A 21952-nucleotide genomic window follows, 5' to 3' on the forward strand; every position below is an offset into this window, starting at 1 on the left:
TTATTTTCAAAATAAAGTCATTATTTAAAAAAAAAAATGCTTGGCTCCTATGAAATTTGGTTGGTGCTTAAATTATTTTTTGATTTGTCAAGCCCTGCTCTAGGTCACTCACTCTCTAGGCAGAAACTGATTTCTGATTTTGCCACTCTTTTCACATTCTAGTAATTTTCTCGGCCACTCATTCCTCAAACCTGCCGCCCTTTGCTATAGCTCGCTAGGCTCCCCCTGTAACAATGTGGTCCCCCCCCCCCATTCTTTATTTAGGTGGGTTTTTTTTTATCATTGCACGGCCATTTTATGCACAAAAATGGGCATAATTGAGCCTGTGCAGTCTGGTGCCAAATCCTAAAGGCAGCCGTCCCAGAAGGAAGTCAAATCGTATTGCTAGAGGTTTGTGTACTAACCTCTCAACTAACAATCAAAAACCTTAGTAATACGCTAAAGAAATAAAACAACACTTGCAAAATTGTGCACAAAATGAAATATACTACTTAGTATTATACTACTATCACGGGCTCAGTTCATGTGCATGTTAATGTCCCTTTGCAACATGCCCTTACGTTTTTTTACACAAAAAAAACATACCGTAATTTTTTTGCTTTTTACAAATTTTTCTTTATTGCTTTTAGAGTCCTAGTAAATAATATCGGTCGGCGATTAGTCATGTTTATCCAAACATAGAAGGTTTTCTTTGTGTGAACTGAAAATATGCGTATTGATAACCAGGGCCGCAACTAGGGGGGGGGGGCAGGCGGAGATGGTGCCTCGGAGGAGTGGGCGCTAATTTTTGCGGCTTGATGTTCCAACTCCCAGAATCACAACAAAGTGCTTTTATACATTTTTGTCACTAAAATTGCCACCCCCTCAAATTTTCCGTACGGGGCAGCTGTCCCTCCCTAACGCATGATCCAAATATATAACCATTAGAGAAAGTAACAGAACTTGCGAAGCATATGGCCGTTAGGAAAGGAGTCTCAAGGTTGTGAACGTTTTCAAGCAGGACCGTTCCCAGTTTCATAGTAAAAATTCATTTCAGCTCATGTAGAGAATCTTTTCATGTTTTTCATTCGATACGAGGGGCATCATCCCCATAACAATAATTGTTACAATAGTACATTAAAATTCATTTCACTTATAAAAATCTTATGAGTAAAATACTTCTCCGAATTTTGGGTAAAGGAAAGTTCTTTTCATGAGAGTATCGACATAATTGTAATAAAAAAGAATAAAATATTTTCTGAAAATTTCAGAAGATGGAGGCTTTCAGAAGTTCAGTACGGATAACATTACACAAATGACACTGAACTTTCGGAAATCTAGCAATGTTCCAATTAATAAATTGCCAGGAGTTTGTTCAGATAGAGCACCTGTTATGACAGGCTCAATAAATTGTGTTGGTATGCAACTAATAAAACAAAATTATTTGATGCTGCGTGTCCTTTTTTTTGCACATAAGCTGGCTCTAATTGTAAGTCAAGTTCCAGGAAAACGCAACAATCGCAAAAGTACAAGATACCATAAATTCTAAATATCTAAACAATATAATCTATTATAAGCAATAAAATTTAACACATCTTGATAATTTTAAAATTCTTTTCCCAAAATTATTTCGCCAACGTCGTGGGTAACAACATGATAGTGTAACCTCTCATTTTGTTGTATTGTTGCAAACAACAGTCAGCATTATCGAAGTGGAGCTTCCGGAATCCAACTGATGGGGCGTATACGCTTGTCTTTCTCGTTCCCGCCTCTGACGACAGCTGTCAATCATCCCTCCCTGCCCTTTCATAAAAATGTCTTATATACCCATACCCCCCATCTCGGCCGGCTACGAGCGGTTTGGCTGTTTGCATGTAGAGCCGTCTACGGCCGGATTGGTTTTTATAGAGTTAAGAGAATATCGGCAAAACGCGTGGCGCTCGACGCATTTGACTCCTCCAGAAGCAGTAGGCCAATCACGCCCGACGTAAAGCGCTGTCGTCAGGCGTATTGCGCTCTGTAGGAAACCAGTCGTACTGATTTTCTTACTGGTGAGTGGAGGGCGTGTCGCGCTGGGTGAATCACGTTGCGCGCGGCACAGGAAACCTGCTCCTAGGAAAACCCGGCTTTAGGAAAGTAAACTTATAGCTCAGTGCTACGGTCCAAGCCATGGAGGAAAGTATACGATAAGGTGACATCAGGCACGCAAATTGAAGCCGTTGTGGCAACCCTATCGGCTGACAAAAGTAAGCCCAAACAAACCGCTCTTTTCCCTATACTTAACATGCCGGATCGAATTCTCTTAAAATATTAATATCTAAATAAATTTGAGCACCATGACTGTTCAATGCGTCTTCAGGTAATCTACAGGATCCAATGATGGGGAAGGATAAAACTTTATCCTTGTATAAGGGGATTTTATATTTTTAATTTATTTTTGAAAGGGGAAGATCATTTTTCGCTCTCAACTCGCAATAAGTTCAGGGCCTTCAATTTATTTTAAAAATTCGATGTATCACATTAATGTCTATGGGAATATGATTAATTGCAATAAAATTCAATTTTCACAATTTTTTCTTTTAACTGTTTATTTTTCCTTTTTGTTTCGTTCATCATTATCACAGATCCGGGACATTTCGAAAGTGTTTGAGGCCCGTGGGCGCTCGTCTTAAGCTTTACATGAGCAATTTTGATTTCTGAATCAATCCTGAGGTACTCGAGCACCTTCTGACAGGGCCGTAGCTAGAATTTTTGCCGCCCCCGTGCCTCAAAGTACTGGAAGTGCTTCAGCATCCTCTGCCACTGTATTTATGGTTTTGCTGCCTGTAGGCTGTACAAATTTCGCCACCCTTCTTCCGTTCCTCTCTCATATTCTTGAATACGTATTACTGAAACATATGCCGCCCATCCGAACCTTCCGCTATGTAGATGTAGTATTGAGAAAAAAAAAATATTAAAAATAAAAAACTTTTTTACGAGCCGCGATCTCTGGCCTATAGTATTTAGGAAAATAATCACACTTGGGCTGTTCTTCCCCCCCCTTTTCATTTTGTATTTTACTTTACTTTTAAAGTGGTATGCAGGGGTGTAGCCAGAAATTTCGTACGGGGGGCGGGGGAACACTTTCATTTCGGGGGGGGGGACCAAAGTGACAGAACAAAAGATTTGGTAATCTTTTTTCTTTTTTTCGGTCATTTTCTCACATTTCGGGGGAAAACCAGACCCCCCCCCTCGCTATGCCCTTGGTGGTATGTGTACGAAAATTTCACAAAAAACAGTTTCGAATTGAATTTGAAATCTAAAATTGTCTGTGTTCGAGTTTTTGTTCCACCTGGACTGTAAATACTTCTACAATATTTTAATATAAACAGCTGAAAGGCATAATATTATGCTAATGTTTTGCATATACAGTCAAACCTCGTTGATGAGTCACTCTTAGGAGAGCAAAAATATGACTTGATAAGCGGAGTGACTCGTTAAACGGAGTAAGCCATAGCTTGGCAAGTCCTGCCTGAGGACAATTGGGACTTCCAAAAATGTGATCCGTTAAGCGGAATGACGTGTTAACCGGGTGACGCACTAACGAGGTTTGACTATATATATATAATGTTTTTCGCAAAAAAAAAAATCAGATTTTTTTCAAACATCGCTTGCTCAAGTGTCTTTGAACATTGTCTCTCAGTCAGCACTGATGTGTTAGATGCTTTGGCATAATTTTTTTTTAAAATTAGAATGCTGAGAAATTGCAAAAGGTTTCATGTTGTTGAAATTAATATTCGGAAACAAATAACAACTAAAATTGTAAAAGCTCTCGTTCAATTGTATAAATATATCCAAAGAATTTGAGGAAAAAAAAATCGAGTTCCTAAAGTGAATAGTAAATTTTTAAATGATTTTTAAAAACGGGATGTTTCTCATAGGAAAGCATGGGAAGCTACGGTTTGTTTGGGCTTAGTTGGTAACTTTAATAGAGCGATCACTTAAAGGCCAGTCGTAGTCGAGGCTCTGTTCCCTGGTGGGATGTAATTAGGCAACAGGGCTCTGTTAAGTGATGCCAACAGCACGCGGTGTTCCCAGGTGGTCACCCTCCCAAGTACTAACCGCGCCCGATGCTGCTTAACTTCGGTGACCGGACGAGAACCGGTGTTTTCAGCATGGTATGGCCGTTGGCTAGAGCGATCACTGGCTTCATCTGGCAACCACGGACGCGCTGGTTACGTCACCGGGGACGTCTTAAGAGCATCATGGGCCCCCGGGCCAAATGATTTTTCTGAGTCCCTGCCAGGCAAATTTTCGAAAATCTCAACTAGATCCCATTTTTGTGAGGCCCCTTTTCTCTTGAGGTGCCCCCATGCCTTAAGACGGCACTGCACGTCACCTCCTGTTACTCTTTCCTCCATGGGCCCCCCCCGGGCCAAGTGATTTTTCTGAGACCCTACCTAGCAAATTTTCGAAAAATACTACTCATTTTTTTTTTTGAGGCACCCGGATGGGCCCCATGCGTTAAGACGGCACTGGGTACAATGAATATTTATTTTGCACCAGCGAAATGTATATATTAGGCCTGGGAACCGATTAAAATTTTTGACCGGTTAATCAGAAATGTTTAATCAATGGAATATTTTGAAATTCTACCATTCTTAACAAACCGCAGTATTGGTAACTTTGTAATATTAGTTGATGCTATAAGAAATATTTTATTCATTTCACGCGCATTCGCTTAGCTGTGAACAAATATAGGAATAGATTAAGTATTAAGAAGTCGAGGTCTTAACAACTCATTGGAATTTGATATACTGAACATATTTATCAAATCTATGGGAGGAGATTCCCCCCCTCCAGGGTCAGCCTGTTCCGTCATTGACGCTGGAAGAATTCAGTGGAACAAATACTGTAAAAACCAAATTCACTCGCAATTCGGGACTATGTAAAATAATTGTAGAAGATAACATTGAGTGAACTTTTCCGAATTTTGATACCAGTTTCAGGACATTTTTTAACATTGATGATTGCGAATTGCTCTGCTGAGCGCTCATTTTCTCAATTAAAGCATATAAAAAAATCGTAACAATTATGCAACAAAGGTAGGCTCGATGCTCTATCTTTATTGTTCCATAGAAGCAAGTGTGTTGCGGAGCATTGGTTTCGAAGACTTGATCAAGGATTTTGCGGCAAGGAAAAGTAGAAAACATTTCAATTAATAAAGTGCGTATTTAGAAATATTCATATCACAAATTTTGGCTCAGATGTCCATTACTTTGGGAAAAAAATATATATTTCACATGGGCTTTATTCATTGATAGTTCCAATATTGAGAGAAATATATTTTTACTAGTATATACAGTCAAGCCTCGTTAATGAGTCACTCTTGGGAGAGCAAAAATATGACTTAGTAAGCGGAGTAAGCCATAGCTGTGCCAATTCCTGCATGAGGACAATTGGGGCTTCCAAAAATAAACCCGGTAAGTGGAGGGACTGATAACCGGGTGACGTACTAACGACGTTTGACGGTACTTATGATGGGGGCACCAAAATCACCCTTGCTTAGGGCCTTCAAAAGTGTTAATCCGGCCCTGGTAATAAATGAAAATAGTCAAGGTAGGCTAAAGCACTTGGACATAAAGCTCAAGTTTTTACGTGATGTTATCGAAGAAAATAATATTCAAATTGAAATATGTTTGTACTAAATTTCAAATTGCGGATATGCTCATGAAAGCATTGCCCTAATTTGTGTTGTCTGAAAATGTGCGATTAAGGGCAGGGGAGGGGGATGTTAGAAATATAATCTCTCGCTCTAGTTTGTTATATATGTATGTGTATAGATGATGCTGCATGTCCATGAACCGGTTGTTTCCAGTTTTCTGCATGCGTGTGTGCGACCGCTTGTAAATTGTGTCCTCTCTCTTGCATAATTAGTATTCTTCATGACTCGTTCGCACCTCTCTCTTTAACAATAAGTATATGTAAATTAGCAATTAAGTGTGACATCACTCATTATCCCCAATCATTTTAAGGCAATTGGATTCTGGGAAAATTTTCGTTTTTTCATAACAGACCCACAGATCAGTAGTTGTATATTGGAGAGGTTCAGTAAAATATAGTCTGGATATTTTTATTAGCATTTATCTTAATTTATTATGTGTGGCTTATCTCGTGCACTTTATCCAAGAAATGAACATATTACCCACTGATGTTACTCTACTGCAGGGCCATCTTAAGAGCATCATGGGCCCTCGGGCCAAGTGGTTTTTCTGAGGCCCTACCTGGCCAATTTCCGAAAAATTCAACCACTTTCCGTTTTTCTGAGGCCTCTCTTTCCTTGAGGCCCCCGGGTCGTACCCGGGTGGGCCCATGCGTACTGTAAGTTATTGGACTGAAAATGAACTCAAGAATAACGTCCCATAGAATTATATGTAAAATATAAACAGTGAAATTTCTCAAAACTCTGAGCAAGGAGAGAATTTTAAAGGTGATTTTCGTGTTGAGTGGACCCAAAATTTATAAAAGGTGGCTACTTCGTTTTGGTATAAAAATGAAAAATTAATGAACAGTGTTTTTTGCATAGCATTAATAGATTTTCTGAAGCGCAGGCAGCCCGTATGCACATTAAATATTTGTACCATCATAGGATGTAAGAGTAATCAAAGAAATTTAAAACCACCTTCACACGGCTTTACATAGACAGACGAAATGTCAAAAATGTGCACAAACCATACCAAGAAAAAAAAAAAGAAGCCACATGCAGTAATTTGAAACATACATAAATATTACTTTAATCACTTTATCATCACAAGATGCGAACAAAATCTAACACACTAATCCATATATATATAATTTATATATTCTGTAGATTTTTTTGCTGTAAAACGGCAATCAGAAATGTATATCGAATTTTACAATATAGATTATCCAAACACCTCAATGTTATACCAATCTGAAAACATTATCACACACATGGCGATGATACACAAAATCGAACCATATACAATCCATGTATATAAGACTAATTAATTAATTTATACAAATCAACCAATCAGTTCCAGGAAAGTAATACATAGAAGAAATACACTTCCAGATAAGAATAAAAGCTTAAAAAAAAGGCAATGTCATGTACATTTTTCTCCAAGAATAAACGCTAATATTCCCCATAAATATCAAAATTGAAAATGAAAGCAAATATACACCTGACAATGTTAGTCTATATATAAAAAAAGTTCCATATACAAACATTATCAATGAATTCCACCACATACAGTCAGACCTGAGCCAGCCTGAGGATACTGGATACATGCATCATCCTTGGATACTGAATAAAAAATGACTTCATAATAGAGTGAGGGGGTGACTTGATAAAGAGTGCCCACAATTTGACATATAAAAGTTGATGTTAAAAGCGAGAAGACGTTATACAGAGGTCTGACTGTTGAATGGCTAGAAAGGAATATCAAAGTCTAATAATAAGAATGTCTATAACATGAGTGCACAAAACTCTGCTCGTAGGACCAATCTGACCCTTTCAAGAATTTTATTTAAAATATTGATTATTCCATTACCTTTTAATGCAGTTGTACCCCATTATAGCACCAAACAATTGGGTGACAGAAATTTTCAATGAACAAATCTTGCATATATACATATAGGGATTACATAGGTTCAACCTTGAATTCAATACAATGCCAAACTCGTTATAGAGCCAGAATTCCGTGGAATATATATAAATGGTGGCATTGAAATTGAAGTTCGACTATATTATACAGGACGTAGAGTTAGATATGATGGCGATTATGAAGGCCAAGATGTTAATGACATTTAAATAGGCAATTCAGCTCCGATGCTGCCTGAAACAGTAATACGGGTCAGAATATGGTCCTCAAGCAGGAATGTTTGTGTACCCACGAGTCCAAAAATGCAGTCTCAAAACCAGTTCAAAGAAAAATCAATTATTTTTATGTCGAATATATACATATAAAAATATGAGCTTTTCTGACTATATGTATGAGTATACCAATTCGAAAGTGTTCCTCACACTGCAGAGCAGCGAGAACTAAACCCTAAAAACCCTGAAGGCAACGGACGTTCCACTTGTACCCGAAAACAGAGGTTCTATTTTTGAGAGATTGGAGTTAGGGTGATTATTTCTTCACTAGCTCAGAATCTGGTTCCTAATGATATCAGACATTAATAAAAGTTCCATTGATCAGAGACTTCTTTGGCAGTTCTAATAAATAGATTAAGGCGAATGAAAGAAGTTTTCTCATCATACAGAGGGCACAACAGGCAAAACGCCAAAATGAGGTGGCTGAAAAAAAGATGCCCATAAGAAATATAGATGTCAACTATAACAAAAATACAGCAACACATCTGAATAATATCAAAAATTATGTCCTGATGAATGCAGGGGTGAAGCCAGAAATTTTGTTTGGGGGGGGGGCAGACCTCCCAAATCCCCCTGCCACTCGCTACGCCCTTGCGATGAAGCTTTGGAGTTCAGGAACACAAAACATTCGCTACATGTTTTGTTATTGCCAGGGAAAAAAAACACCACTTGGTTTGATAACAGTGGTGAGAAAAATTGAGCCAGTCACTAACTGTAATTTAACAGGGGTAGGTGCTCTGTAACAATTTATTCACAGGCGGAATATAGCGCTGTCTTAATGAATAGGACACACCCAGGCATGGCCTGGGGGCCCAGTGATAATGAGATTTAATGCTATGATTTTCATAGAAATTAATAAGCAGGTACTTCCAACTAATTAAGGGCCCCAGAATATCACTTGGCCCATGGTGCTGTTAAGATGGTTCTGGCGGAATACGAGAAAAGATGTTCAACCTGCATTTGATGAATGAGAATTTTATCTGAGTACTGAGCATTAATAATGAACATGGAAAAAAAAGTTATACAGAGAGATCAAGGATATTCAAGTTCTTAAAGTGAGGTAAGCACAGTGATTAAAGACTGTTCTCCGGCAGTTAGTGTGAGTACACACATAACATCAGAGACAGTTTGTTCCTACAGTACTGCTTTTATGTCATTCACTCTGTTTCAATACTGATCATTCATTTTGGCAATGCTATTAAATGCTTACGTATCATTTCTAACAAAGTTTAATTCGGTTGCACAACAGTTTAAACCAGCAGTTCTCAACCTTTTACGACTCGCTGAGCCCTTTTCAGTAAAAAATTCTATGGTGGAGCCCCGTAGGCCCATTTCTTAATTATTCATCAAAGTTACTGATTTATTTTTTTTTACTATTTAAAAATATTTATAATTATTTTTTAAAATTTTACTGTTTTTTAAAATTTTCCTTGAGCAGCCACGGAGCCCCTGGAGAGTGCAAAAGGAGCCCCAAGGGCTCTGCAGAGCACCTGTTGAGAACCGCTGGTTTAAACAAATTTCGGACATTAATATGGACAAAAAGAGCTTTTTTTGCTCTTCTGAGCATTTTGAGACCAATTAAAAAAAACAAACCTGAACATCATTGAAGTCATCACATCTGTAATGGGCTGAACTGGCAAGAAAACATTGAAAGAACCTGTATTTGCCAGTCATACCTTATGTATAAGACTCAAAAATGTAAGTAGGAAGGGTTGGAGTGGGGCATTGCATTGTTCAGTGGAGCCACGATAGCTTGATCACCCCAGTAAATCAACATTTATTGCTTACATGGTTGACACAGTAATAAATTCAATGGGGGGAACCTCCTCTAACTTGATGTGTGATAGCTAAGCCCTGCTTACAGGACCCCAACTAGGGGGGGGGGGGATACAGATGGGCCTGTTGTCCTGGGTGCAGGACAAAAGTGGGTGAAAATTTAACCCTTTAACCTTTCCCTCAGCATTAAAAGGGGGGGGGGGCCAAAATGTGTACTTGCCCCGGCTGACCAAGTATCTAGTAGTGGCTCTGCCCACTTAAGCCAACTACAATTTGTATTGAATAAACATGATTATTAGAAATTGCCTATGTGCCAGCCAGTTCAAAAATTTTATGGAATTTCTCTAATTATGCTCACGGTGTATTTCCAAAATGATTTGTTTCTTGTCAATTGATTATCCATCAAATATTCTTCCGCACACTTCCAGTTCAGGTTACATCCCATACTTCCTGCTGTTTGAACCTCCCTCCCCTCATACAATAGAAGCCATAGGTTGATGCAAATGATATCTGAAAATTTTGAGTAAGAGAGATGTTGAGAGAAAGCTATATCTGAAATTTTCAAACTGAAAATAGGAAAGTTTTTGCTCATTTTCGGTAATAGCACTGCTCATTCACGAATAACAGACCCTTTAACAATCAAAATAAGATTTCCCCTCCACCCCCACCAAATCCAAGATTAGTCTAGAAACAGAAATCTTTCATAGAAAACTGCAGATCAAAAAATTTATAGATGATGGAATAGAAAATTGTTTAATTAAATGCAGGATTTCCCTGAACTCTGGCCACTGAAATGAGAGCATTGAGAGTTTTTGTCAAAGCAAGAACGAACCAAACAAGATAAGAAATTTTTCCAATGGAATTCAGGGTTGCAAATGACTTTCCCAACCAGGCAATGTTAACATAAAATTAAAGCTTCCGTCACCACTACTACTAAACTAGACATGCACCTCATCCATATTTCTCTGCGGAACCTCTAACCAATTGGTACATGTTGGAATGTAACTTGAATGTATGTTGGAAGCTTCCATCACCGAAAAATGTAGAGAAGAAAATAAAATTCCTAAAGTAACCCTGGCAGTGAGAGGGGGAAAAAAGTGTTATACCCAATTTTCTTCACAATTGCTTGCGACAGGAAAGATAAAAAATTTCCCAGTCACTTCTCATCATGTGAGCAACATTGTCATTATTTGGAGACTTCTGAAGTGGGGGTGGGGTAATGCCTGAATCATTCGAATAATTAGCTTATGACCCTTTGTTGAATTGCAAAGACAAATTCTTTCCTCCCCCCCATTTTCGTAGTAGAGTTCTGGGACACCCTGTTTATAGATACATGTATATGCATAAACGATCCTTGAAAACTGTTGAAGGTGAGATCAAATGGAATACACTTAAGTTTGGGGGTGTCAAGCTATTGAGGTTCCACTGGATATTCACAAATTATTGGGGGCTCTAGCCCTCGTATAATTTACTTAGTGTGTGTGTGTGGGGTAGATAATCCGTAAGACCTTATCACAAATGGAGGAATATTTGTCTTAGTTCCAAAGACATTTTTATGCCCATAAATAATTTAAACTTACGACACGAGATATGGCACTAGGGAGAGAAATAAATCAGACTTTTTTCTTCCGAGTCTTTGAACTCAAACCATCCATCGCAAAACACAAGTAATTAACAAGGAATTGATCATTAATTATTAACTAATAATAACAACAATAAAATCATGTTTGCTTGAAACACAACATGTACCAAATCTAAATCTTGGTTAAACTAAATTATTTAAAAACTCTTGATTGAAACCAAAGCTGAAAAGCATAAAAAAAAGGCAAACAAATCGGCAGATAACTGACTCTGATGCTTTGCTTATTATCAAAACGGCCACATGCACACGAGTTTGCTAGCAGTTCTTCTGTTTCACATGCACAAGTAATCTGTATTAGAGGACTCTAGTTTAAAATGTATCTCTCGATTTCAAATTATTTAAACGAAAACATCACGGTTTCGGTGTGGTGTCACATAATTTGGTATTGATGCATCACTTGTTTGGCAAAAATATTTCTGAAGTTGACATCAGGCGGGAGAATGCACCCTTGCGATTCTTTAATAAAATGCTCGGTTCATCGAATTCTATAATCTGTAACACAAAATAAAGTTGTTAAACTAATGGATGGATAAAGAAGCTTCACAAATCCATATAAGCATAGCTGTCGATATCCTACAAGTATTGAATTGCTGTAGGCAAAGTATTGGATTTTGTCCAAGGATGATTTCACTATCCGCTATCTATACAAAGTTTTTCAACAGCTGGCTGATGCAAAAACAGTGTTAGTGGAGAGTAACATCCTCCTTGGATAAGTTACCATTCAGTGACGAAGTCAGCTATTGTGAGCATTGGCCTGAGTTAGTTCTGACTGTGCATGTATGGTCCCGTTCAGTGCACACGAGCTCTAAGGAAAAACTGAGATTTGTTGCCTTTGTGGTCTCACCCGACAAACGAGAGGATCTGATTTCTTGCAAGGGCAGCTGAATTTCCTCTCTTTCCTGAAATCATCTTCGCATCAGCCAGCTGTTGAAAACCTTTGTATTTGATTTTGTTTGCATAGCCATTAAGAGCCACTTACAGCATGGATACCATGTTTAAAATTGTGCCACATTTGCCCTAAAGTTACCCCAGTTTATGGTACCACACATTGCATTTGGGTTCGATTTAAAAACAGCATAAAAACTTGAGAGGCAAATCTGGGGGGGAGGGGGAGGGGGGATTTCACCTAATTTGCACATGCATGAGTAATAATGTATAACTTACCTTTCCATCCGAAAGAACCATAACTCGATCGCAACTGATGACGGTAGAGAGCCTGTGAGCAATAGTTAGGACAGTCGAGTCAATAAAAGTCTGTTGGATAGTTCTTTGTATCAGCCTATCAGTCTCGGTATCAACAGATGCTGTCGCTTCATCTAGTATAACAACCTGATTATGGGTAGTGAAAGAATTGAGTCGATAAGTAAAAAAAAAAAAGAATTTCTATTTGAATAACACAGCAAAAAAATAGTAAGAGATCTTTTTAAATGAGGAAAAAATACAAGGAAAGGAAGTACATTTTGACATTTGTTGATTCTACTCGTGACTTACCTTACACTGTTTAAGCAATGCTCTGGCCATGCACAGCAACTGCTTCTCTCCAATCGAAAAGTTTGCGCCGTTTTCTATGACAGTGGCTTCCAGACCTTTGTCCAATGATGAAATCTATACAAATGATAAAATATAGTTTTCAGATTTGACAAATCAAATTGACATTACAGCATTGAATTGACAGCATTGACAAATCAAAAAAAAAAAAATTATTTCACACACAAATACACTTACATGATAAAACAAGATAACATTAACTTGGTGCTTATTCGAAAAACAGATGGCTGCACATACTGATGATACACATTGCACGGATGTCTAAGCAGTCAAGCTCCTAGGTTATGTTACAAAGAATTAGATGAAAATCTGACCCCCCCCAAAAACAAGTAGAAAAATCATTCAATTTGATCATGGCGATGGACTTTGAACGCTGAAAAGCAAACCCAACCCTGACATGCCATTTGAAACATGCCTGTAGACCAGGGTTGTATGCACAAATGAATATTTTGTAATTTAATGTTGCAAGTCTCTCGCTGCTTGTAAACCATGGTGGTTCTCAAACTTTTGCCACCCATGGCTCCCTTGCCCAATTCATGATTCATCTTTGGCACCCCAGAATAATTTGGTAGATATTTCCAAAAGTTTAAGGTAAATCTCTGTTTGAGTCCGTTACAGTACTCTGTAAGACTGATTTACGCGGCACCAATTCCATGGTCGACATAATCATCCATGTCTTCCATGGTCTCTCTGCATACACTGGATAAGTTCGATGCCAGTGGTTTCATTACCTCAGAAGCATCTTCATGCTAGGGTGAAACCAGTGGCTCATCATCTCCTGCTGTGATACTTCATCTACTTTACCGCACACCCACTCTGGTCATATCGCCATAAACAATTTCCAACCATTTGAGTAGGGTGGGAAAGGTGGTATCTATCGGTGGTCACTCCAGGCTTGCTACGTTAAGAACTTGTTTTCTATGTTCTTTCCAGATTCAAACCTGTGAACCTTCATGGTGGACGACGAGACGAGCACCTTACCACTATAATGCCAGTGATACTTCATCTGGTCAGTCAACATATATGAGTTACTAATCTTGATAGCTCAAGCAGACAACTTGAAGACACCTCGTCTTTCTAATCTGTTGATCATGTTCTGTGAATCTGTGATAAACTGCCTAGTGTGCTTGAAGATCAAGTTGTCAAGGTGTGACATGAACTTCCTGACTTTGGTGAGATCTGCCAAGTTGGGTCTGATCAATTTGTGATTTTTTGTTTTTTTTTCAGTAACAGAGTAATGAGATTTCTGATTGAGAAATGTATTATATTAGAGAATTAATTGCTAACTGCATGGCCCCCACAAGGGTGGAGTTGACAGGGGTCCAGCTCTGGGGCCCGGGAGAATAACCATAATTTTTTTGTTCTTTCAAGCTATATAAATTCATCATAGAAGGGTACGTGGGAAGTCTTGGGGGTTCGCCGAAGATCTCAGCCTAAGGGCATTATTTCAGGATGTAGAGGCCATGGCTAATATTAAAATTAATTTGTCATGAATGAATGTCTTGTGATGAAAAAGTCTATGTTATTTCATTTTGTTGTCTAATTTTTGGATGGTAAAAGGGATGCAGGAGTGCATGGGAATGTTGCAGCACACTTTGAGAAACACTGCTGTAGAGAGACTGCTATTGTTTGACAGGGAAACTCGCTTACATTTGTGTTTTGAAGATGAAAAATTAATTTCGGACAACCTATTTAAAATTCATTTCAATACATTTCAAAAATGCTAAGTATAAACAAATAAGCTTGCATTATAAGAGACACAGTTCACTATTTAAGGCAAATTCCTTCAATAATGTGGAAGAAAACCTGCAAACCTTGTCTTTCATATGCGTTCTTCCCAGCGCACTCCATAATTCCTCATCTTCATATTCATCGAGAGGATCAAGATTATACCTGCAAAAAATACGAAAGTCATATCGAAACCCAGCTCAACACTTTGCTACCATCAATATTTCATGCAATTATGGCTAACAATTACAACAGAGAACAACTTTGATGACATGTGATTTACCTCACACTTCCTTGGAAAAGCACCGGGTCTTGAGGTATGACACAAAGCCTCGACCGAAGGTCATCGAGCCCCAAGTCTCGAATATTGACACCATCTATGAATATACTTCCAGATTGCAGCTCAACTAAACGGAATAATGCAGCAACAAGAGATGATTTGCCTGAAAAAAAAATGTGTTAATAAAAATACAGGGTGTTTCAAAAAGAATTATCTGATTTAAAAAAAAAAATCAATCAATCAATTTTATAAAAGCCCTGTTTGATGTGCTTCTTAAACAGGCCTTATTTTGTTTATATGACACTCAGCTCAGAACCAAAGCTACGTCCACTTTAGTGTTGCGTTTGTACATACAAGTAATCCATGAATAAAAAATGTAAACATGTTTTACGGCGGGGGGGGGGGGGGGGGGAGGGAGAGAGAGAGAAAAAAAATGGTAATCTTAACCATACGCAAAACCTTTTACACATTCTTCTGCGGAACTTTTACCGTATTTGTACATGCCGGAATGTGTGTTCTGAGTGTATGTGTGGCCCAAACGTATTTATGTTGTTATAACTGTGCTTGTTTTGTGATCTTGGTGGTGCTGCTATCAACCTTTTATAATTTTAAGTGAAGATAGTAAATACTTGAATTTTCGATCTATGTCAGTATCGTGTTGCAGGACTGTACAAGGTGGATCCTCGTGATGTGAGTCCAGCATGATGCCCACATGACCCCGCATCAGCAGTGTTTTAATCATGGGTGGAGATACAGGGCGTGGAGGGCATTGCCCCCCAGCGTAAAATGTGAAGTTGACTTATCTAATGTATATATTATGAATTGACATCATGATCATTCTGTACCCCCCCTCCCCGGCAATAATGACCATACCCCCCCCCCCCCCAGACTTCCAAGTCTATCTCCACCTATGGTGTTAATACAGCAATATCTCCCAAAGTTATATGATAAGTGGAGATGTCGATAACAGCCCAAGTAAAATTCACACAAGTGAGGGTCTAATTTTGCATACGCATAAAGATATGCAGAGGAACTCTGTTACAGTGCTACCCCCAATGTCGCATTAAACTCACTTAATACAAGAAATTTTCAGTGAGCAAATTTTCTACCTTACACATGTAAAACCCTGATTTGATATAACAACAAACTCGTTATAGTGCCAGCATTCTGCGAAATAAATGGTGGTGTGAAATCAGGGGTACAACTGCAACCATCTAGAATTTAGTTAATCCCAAAGGATAAAGTACCAACAAAGTACTACCAAATTTGCAAAAATTTATAACAGTGAAAAATGTTTACCAGATCCAGTTCGTCCAACAATACCAATTTTCTCTCCAGGTTCAATGTCAAAAGCAAGGCCTTTCAGGGCCAATGGTAACCCAGGCCTATACCTCATTTTAACGTCAATGAAACTTATCTTGCCTCTCGTTGGCCAGTCAGGTGATGTTCTGAATTTTTCAACAACCACCGGAGCCTCACTCTCTAGCTCTTGTATGTATGACTGTATCCGCTCTACTGAAGTGAATCTTGTTTCCAAATCACATCCAAGACGGACAACATATTGGTACATGCCGCTCATCTAAAGGTTAGCAATGAATAAAAGAACCATTAAGTAGATATTGTGCAGTAACATAGCAAATAATTCACAACAAATTCACAGACTATATCACTTAACTCATTTGCAGCTGAAAGATTTGTGAAATTATGAGGCAGAAACAAAGGCCTTACAGCAGCAAATGATTCGCTTGCATACCGGTTTCCTTATTGATCTGTGCCATTATGGTATATTCAACAAATTCAGAGGCAAGGTTGCACAAATGGCTTAGAGTATTATATATGATACTATATTCCCCAAAAAAACATGAATAAAATTTACCTGCATGGCTAAGGTCAAAGCAAGGGCAGCAAATGCCGCATCTACTTCTCCTTTGAGTTGAACAACGAAAATCGAAATAATTATCGCAATTACAAGATAAAGGAAATCCATGCGAGCTCCAAGCCAGCGAATAGAGCAATAGAACAGATACTGAGGGGAGGCATGCTCGTCCACAAGTTGAGTGAACCTATGAGTATGGAAACAAATTTCTAATTAAAAAATTCCATTGAACTTTGTGAAACATTTTTAATTAACCATGTAAAACTATAAAAAGTAAATTACTTAAAAATTCACATTACTCTATGAATTGACTTAAAAGCGGGTTCTGGGCTATTAGGTTTGGGCCATGGTCTAAGGCATTTTCTTTCCGATGTTTAGCCCACAGCTGTAGCAAGCATCCTTTGAGGTTAAACAAACGTAGGCCTCCGAGGTAAGTGAGAAAGATTTCGTATATTCATTGACTTGTTTTGAGTCATGATCAGCAGCAGAAAAACCACATTAGCTGGCTTGTGTGGATGTGTCCTGATCTGATTGTCTGCATGTGGTGTCTACTAGTGATTGGATGCCGAGGTAATTTCCTCTCTGGCTCTCATGGGAGCGGGGGGGGGGGGGGGGGGTGCAGCGGAACACCTCGGCTTTCTGCACCACTGAAATAACAGGACCCAAGTGGGAGTCGAAATGTGCCCCCAACGAGAGCCAGAGAAGAAATGACCTCAACAGCCCATTCCCACTAGACACTATACGCAGCAAATCAGAGCAAGCCACGTCCACTCAAGAATAGCCAATGAAATTCTTCTGCAGCTGATCAAGCCTTCAAAATTAATGTAGAGAACAAATTGATGACACTAGAGGGATGAAGCCTTTCTCACTTGACACTATGACAGTTTAGCCTCTGAAGATGCCTGCTACAGATATGGGCAAAACGTATATAAGATCTGAACATACCTGTCATAAAAGTCTTCTTGCCTCTGAAATGCTTTGATGGTAGTCAAACCCTGTACCATGGCGCTCACGTGACTGAAAACGGGTGATCTGGACACATTTTCGAGTCTCTTCAGGTCCCGCAATGCTGACCGGAACAGTCTTTGCAAGAAAACGAAACACACGCCGAGTATGAGAAGAGGGATGATGAACCAGTGGTAAACAATGCTGACAAGTAACAGTGCGAATATCACATTTATCATTTTGTGCAGGAATCCGGACATCAGTGGAGGGAGGTTGTTGTCAACTTCAAATATAAAAAAAATTGAAACCATTATTAGATTTTATTGACAACTGATTTGTCATTGCACACATAATATAGTCTGCTCATAGTGAAATTATCAGATAACGTAGAATCTCGATAGCTCGACACTATCCGGATAACTCAACATCTATTATTCCCTTGGTAGGCCCAATAATAATTTCAATAAAGGGGAAACTGTTCAACTCAACACATGTTTGGCTTAACTCCGCTTAAGCAGACTATGATTTCTGTCTCTTTACCATGACTGGTTTTTACAATTACCCATGTGTTACCAATCTAAGAATTTTTTTATGTTGCCCATGGGTACTTCGCAATAATCCTTTGTTTCTTCGTTCTATATGATGGGTCCCTTTTATGCGCTGCGGGTGAGGAGGGGCATGCATGTGAAGAATGAATGTTTGAAGCCTCTTGGTCGGCCTATCATTTTAGTGGCATTTCCAGGACAGGTCTTTCATTCTTTTCATGGTCAAAAAAAGTGTGGATGATCCCCAAAGTGTGGTGTGATCCCTATTGGATGTTGAAATTGTCAACATCTAATAGAGATAAAAATCTTATGGATTGTGAGTTTTGATATTGTCTGCTGCGGAGAATGTTTTTGGTGGAACTCGGTTTTACAATTTCTTGGAAGAGGAGTAAAAGAAAAACAGCTAAAGCCTGATTAGATGCTGAATATGTCATTTGGTTGTCATTGTAAGCATCGACGCCCATGAATGAAATGGCTCCACATAAACTTCATATTTTAACTTTGAAATCAAAAGTTGAAATTTTCATAAAACTAGAATCAGGAAAACTCAGAGTGAACTCGCCGAAGAATATGGAGTTGCATGGAACAGCAATTCAACATTTGCTAAAAATGAGGGAAATTTTTTCAGCATTTGAATCTTATGAACCAAGCAGAAAACGCATAAGGAATCAGAATTCAGCAATGTAGAGGAAGCACCTTTTTTGTGGTTCAAATCCCTTGATCTCACTCAATCCATTATCAGGATCAATAATTCAAGAGAAAGCAAAAAATTTCACAAAAGTCTCAATCAAAGAAATTAGGAATTATCCTAAGTATGAAAACTTTTTACAGAAAATTACAGACAAAAAATTTGTGAATATGTGGATGTTAGAATGGACGTTAAAATTTCTGTTTTAGAGGCAGTTGAAATAATTGATTCTGCATGGAGTTCAGGCACGAGTGCCACGATTCAGAACGGCTTCCGTCATGCTGGTTTTTGTTCGGAGTCTTTGGGAAATGATTATTTTTCTGAAGATTGCTCCCAGATTAAATGTGGAGAAAGCATAAATAGCACTATGTGGGATTGTATCAACGATGAATTTGTGAGTATTGATTCCGATTTTGAACTTCTTTTAGAAGACGACGATATTCAAGAATCAATCAACCAAAGCAGGTGCTTCATGTTTCAAAGAAATAGAATCAGAAAGTTCAGATGAAAAAGTATCTGCACCATCTCTCCATGATGCATTAAAAAGTCTAGATGTGATACGTTGCTTCCTATGTAGTCAGGAAAATGCCAAACAATCACAGGATAAACTGAATAGTGTAGAAGAATTTTTGTTTTCTCTGTTTTCTCTTCGGAAAGAAAAACAAGCAAATGTACTTGATTATTTTTTATGAGGTAAGTTTTTTTTATACGTTTTGATTCTATTTTGAAACAACCCCAAATTAAAATTAATGAAAATTAGCATTTTATTTAATACAATTGTTAGAATGTATATAATTATGTACACAAAAACGATTGCAAAATAATTTAGAGTGAAACCCTGCTAACTCGACATCTGCTTAAGTCGACATGTTTGTCGATACCTTTGGTGTGTCGAGTTATCAAGAGTCTACTGTATAAAAAAATAACTTCAGTATTATCAAATTCACTCCTCCCCCATCATTGTGAACTTGCAGTATAAAAGTAATATGGAAGGGTGCACACTGGAGTAGGAATCGAATTGTAACGAATATCATTATAGCAAAAATCTCATTTTATCGAACACTTTTCTAATCCCCCAGATAAGTTTATATGGGAACAATACAAAAACCTGGAATTCCTTTGTGACAAAATTTCGATATAATGAAGTGATTTCTTTGGTCTCTTGAAGTTCGTTATAATAGGATTCGACTGTACTGCAAGCAATACAAGTTCCTCCAAACCAGATAATGGCCCATGGCTGTATCTCAATGAAGAGATATAAGCAGGTGGTGTAGAAGAAGACCTGGGCCATGATGGAAGCTGTTGTGAACCTAACACGAAATTTGTTTGTGTAATGCTTGTTATAGTGCTGCCATCTATATTTCAAATTATGAGTGAAGTTTAATCACTGCAATGCTTGTACTGTTGTGAGCCTAATCTTTCTGTGGCGAGTCTTCTTAATGAGGAGAATCAGCTGGAATTCGCGACACAACCTGCAATTCAACATGGAATCAAAAAATGTGAAATTCAGGTTTTTAACAATGTGAAATTCAGGTTTATACAGCAGATGATAAAATTTTCGAAACTCCCTCCCCTCTCGTTATGACAGATAATTATGGACGAAAGAAATATTGTAGGAATTTAACAATTGATTGTTTTCACTTACTTTCGTCTGTGTCGTGTGTGAAGAGATTTAGGACTCGACCAGAAGGTGTAGTGTCAAAAAAATGCATGGGGGTGCGGAAAACCTTGAGCAACATCTGATCATGCAGTTGACTAGATGCTCTCAGAGATGTCTGTAATCAAGATTTGAAAGCATTCAAAACAATATAAATGCTCTAAAAAAAGAAGAATAAAAATTAGACTTACATATAAGTTTTATCATGCTCTAGTAAAAATGTCTACTTAGTATATATACAGTCAGCTCTCTTTCTTTTCTTGGGTACTTTTTTCTATTTTCTGTCTAAGCTTCTATTCCTTTGCCATTGTTCTTCAATTTTATCGATATATTTCTTTTCAGACACATGAGTTTGAAAAATTCAACACTCTTGCAATTTCATTGCAGAAAATTCAATCTATTCTTTTTATGCTCATAATTCTACTGTTCTGGAACATATAATATATAAGCAGCCAATGCTTTCATTTACATTATCTGGAAAAGTTTCCATCAAGTGGTACTACTACTACTTGACCATGCAAGCACCTCATACACATTCTTCAGAGGAATTTCGAATGAATTATGAAGGAATTTCTCATTAATAATGTGCCTGCAGGAACATGTTGCGGCATACATATATATTACTGCCAAATCCTTAAAAACGCCAGTTTATGAACTGGCCTATGTCCAAATTTTGGGCTTTGGCTGGCACTATATATCAATCCCTATGATTAGTCTTTTTTGAGGTAATTATGGCCATTTATAATTACGGTTAGCTATGGCAACCCTAACGATTAATCTGAATTTCAATATCTTAGGTATTGCTATACAGAGGCAGGCAAAAGAACAAATTCCAGACATTGGCTGGGTCAACTCGGCCAGCCACTTCGCAAACTGGCTGATTTTGGGCTTTTAGTGCCCAAAAAGCCCTATTGTATTTGTTGTTATGTTCCCTATATAAATAGCCCTATTGTATTTGTTGTTGTGAAAGTTATGCTTCTTTTTCAACTAGCTTCCAGTAATCTGGCATACCCTGGTCTGATACGTACCAGATTAGCAAGAATCTACTGTACAAAATCGTTTTCTTCATATCTCTGTCCCTTGATGATATATTTTAGCTCTTATACCACTAACAAAAATAATCCTGGGTGTTATATGACCTACACGTCAAAAAGTTCATGAACCTACATTGACTGTCAAATACAAATATGTTTAAAGCAGGGGTTTTCCAAGCAACGCGCTATGATACCCTAGGAAGCATTGGATTGACTCTGTTAAAATTTCTTCAGCCAAGCTGATGCAAGGTACACAAAGAAATTTTTTCCAGAATTTTATTGCTAAATTTTATGCAATAAATCACACTTTTGCCAGAGGCACTTTCACTTGGAAGCCATCTTAAAGACCCCCTGAAAGTTCAACATTAAATGCTGCCC

At 38.1% G+C, this 21952-nt stretch overlaps 1 protein-coding gene and 1 non-coding gene across 4 annotated transcripts in view; both read right to left on the reverse strand.

Moving 5' to 3' along the window:
* Positions 1 to 4031: 4031 nt before the first annotated feature.
* Positions 4032 to 4150, reverse strand: LOC149065039 (5S ribosomal RNA). Its single transcript, XR_016195697.1, has one exon. It is a non-coding gene; the product is annotated as a 5S ribosomal RNA (ribosomal RNA).
* Positions 4151 to 9278: 5128 nt separating this feature from the next.
* Positions 9279 to 21952, reverse strand: part of LOC149065040 (ATP-binding cassette sub-family C member 5-like) — a 60581-nt gene continuing 47907 nt past the window's right edge. For all 3 annotated transcript variants that reach the window (XM_089254556.1, XM_089254554.1, XM_089254555.1), the window contains exons 22-30: positions 20529 to 20658; positions 17651 to 17933; positions 16706 to 16892; positions 16129 to 16408; positions 14833 to 14992; positions 14636 to 14714; positions 12765 to 12878; positions 12438 to 12602; positions 9279 to 11765 (exon numbers count right to left, since the gene is read on the reverse strand). In XM_089254556.1, the coding sequence (XP_089110682.1) occupies positions 11667 to 11765; positions 12438 to 12602; positions 12765 to 12878; positions 14636 to 14714; positions 14833 to 14992; positions 16129 to 16408; positions 16706 to 16892; positions 17651 to 17933; positions 20529 to 20658 (1497 nt within the window). In that variant the 3' untranslated portion in view covers positions 9279 to 11666. The remainder of the gene's footprint in view (positions 11766 to 12437; positions 12603 to 12764; positions 12879 to 14635; positions 14715 to 14832; positions 14993 to 16128; positions 16409 to 16705; positions 16893 to 17650; positions 17934 to 20528; positions 20659 to 21952) is intronic.

Source organism: Pholcus phalangioides, unplaced genomic scaffold (genome assembly GCF_987345545.1).
Source record: "Pholcus phalangioides strain wild (caught in Gottingen) unplaced genomic scaffold, Ppha-v1.0 ptg000041l_1, whole genome shotgun sequence".
NCBI lineage: Eukaryota > Metazoa > Arthropoda > Arachnida > Araneae > Pholcidae > Pholcus > Pholcus phalangioides.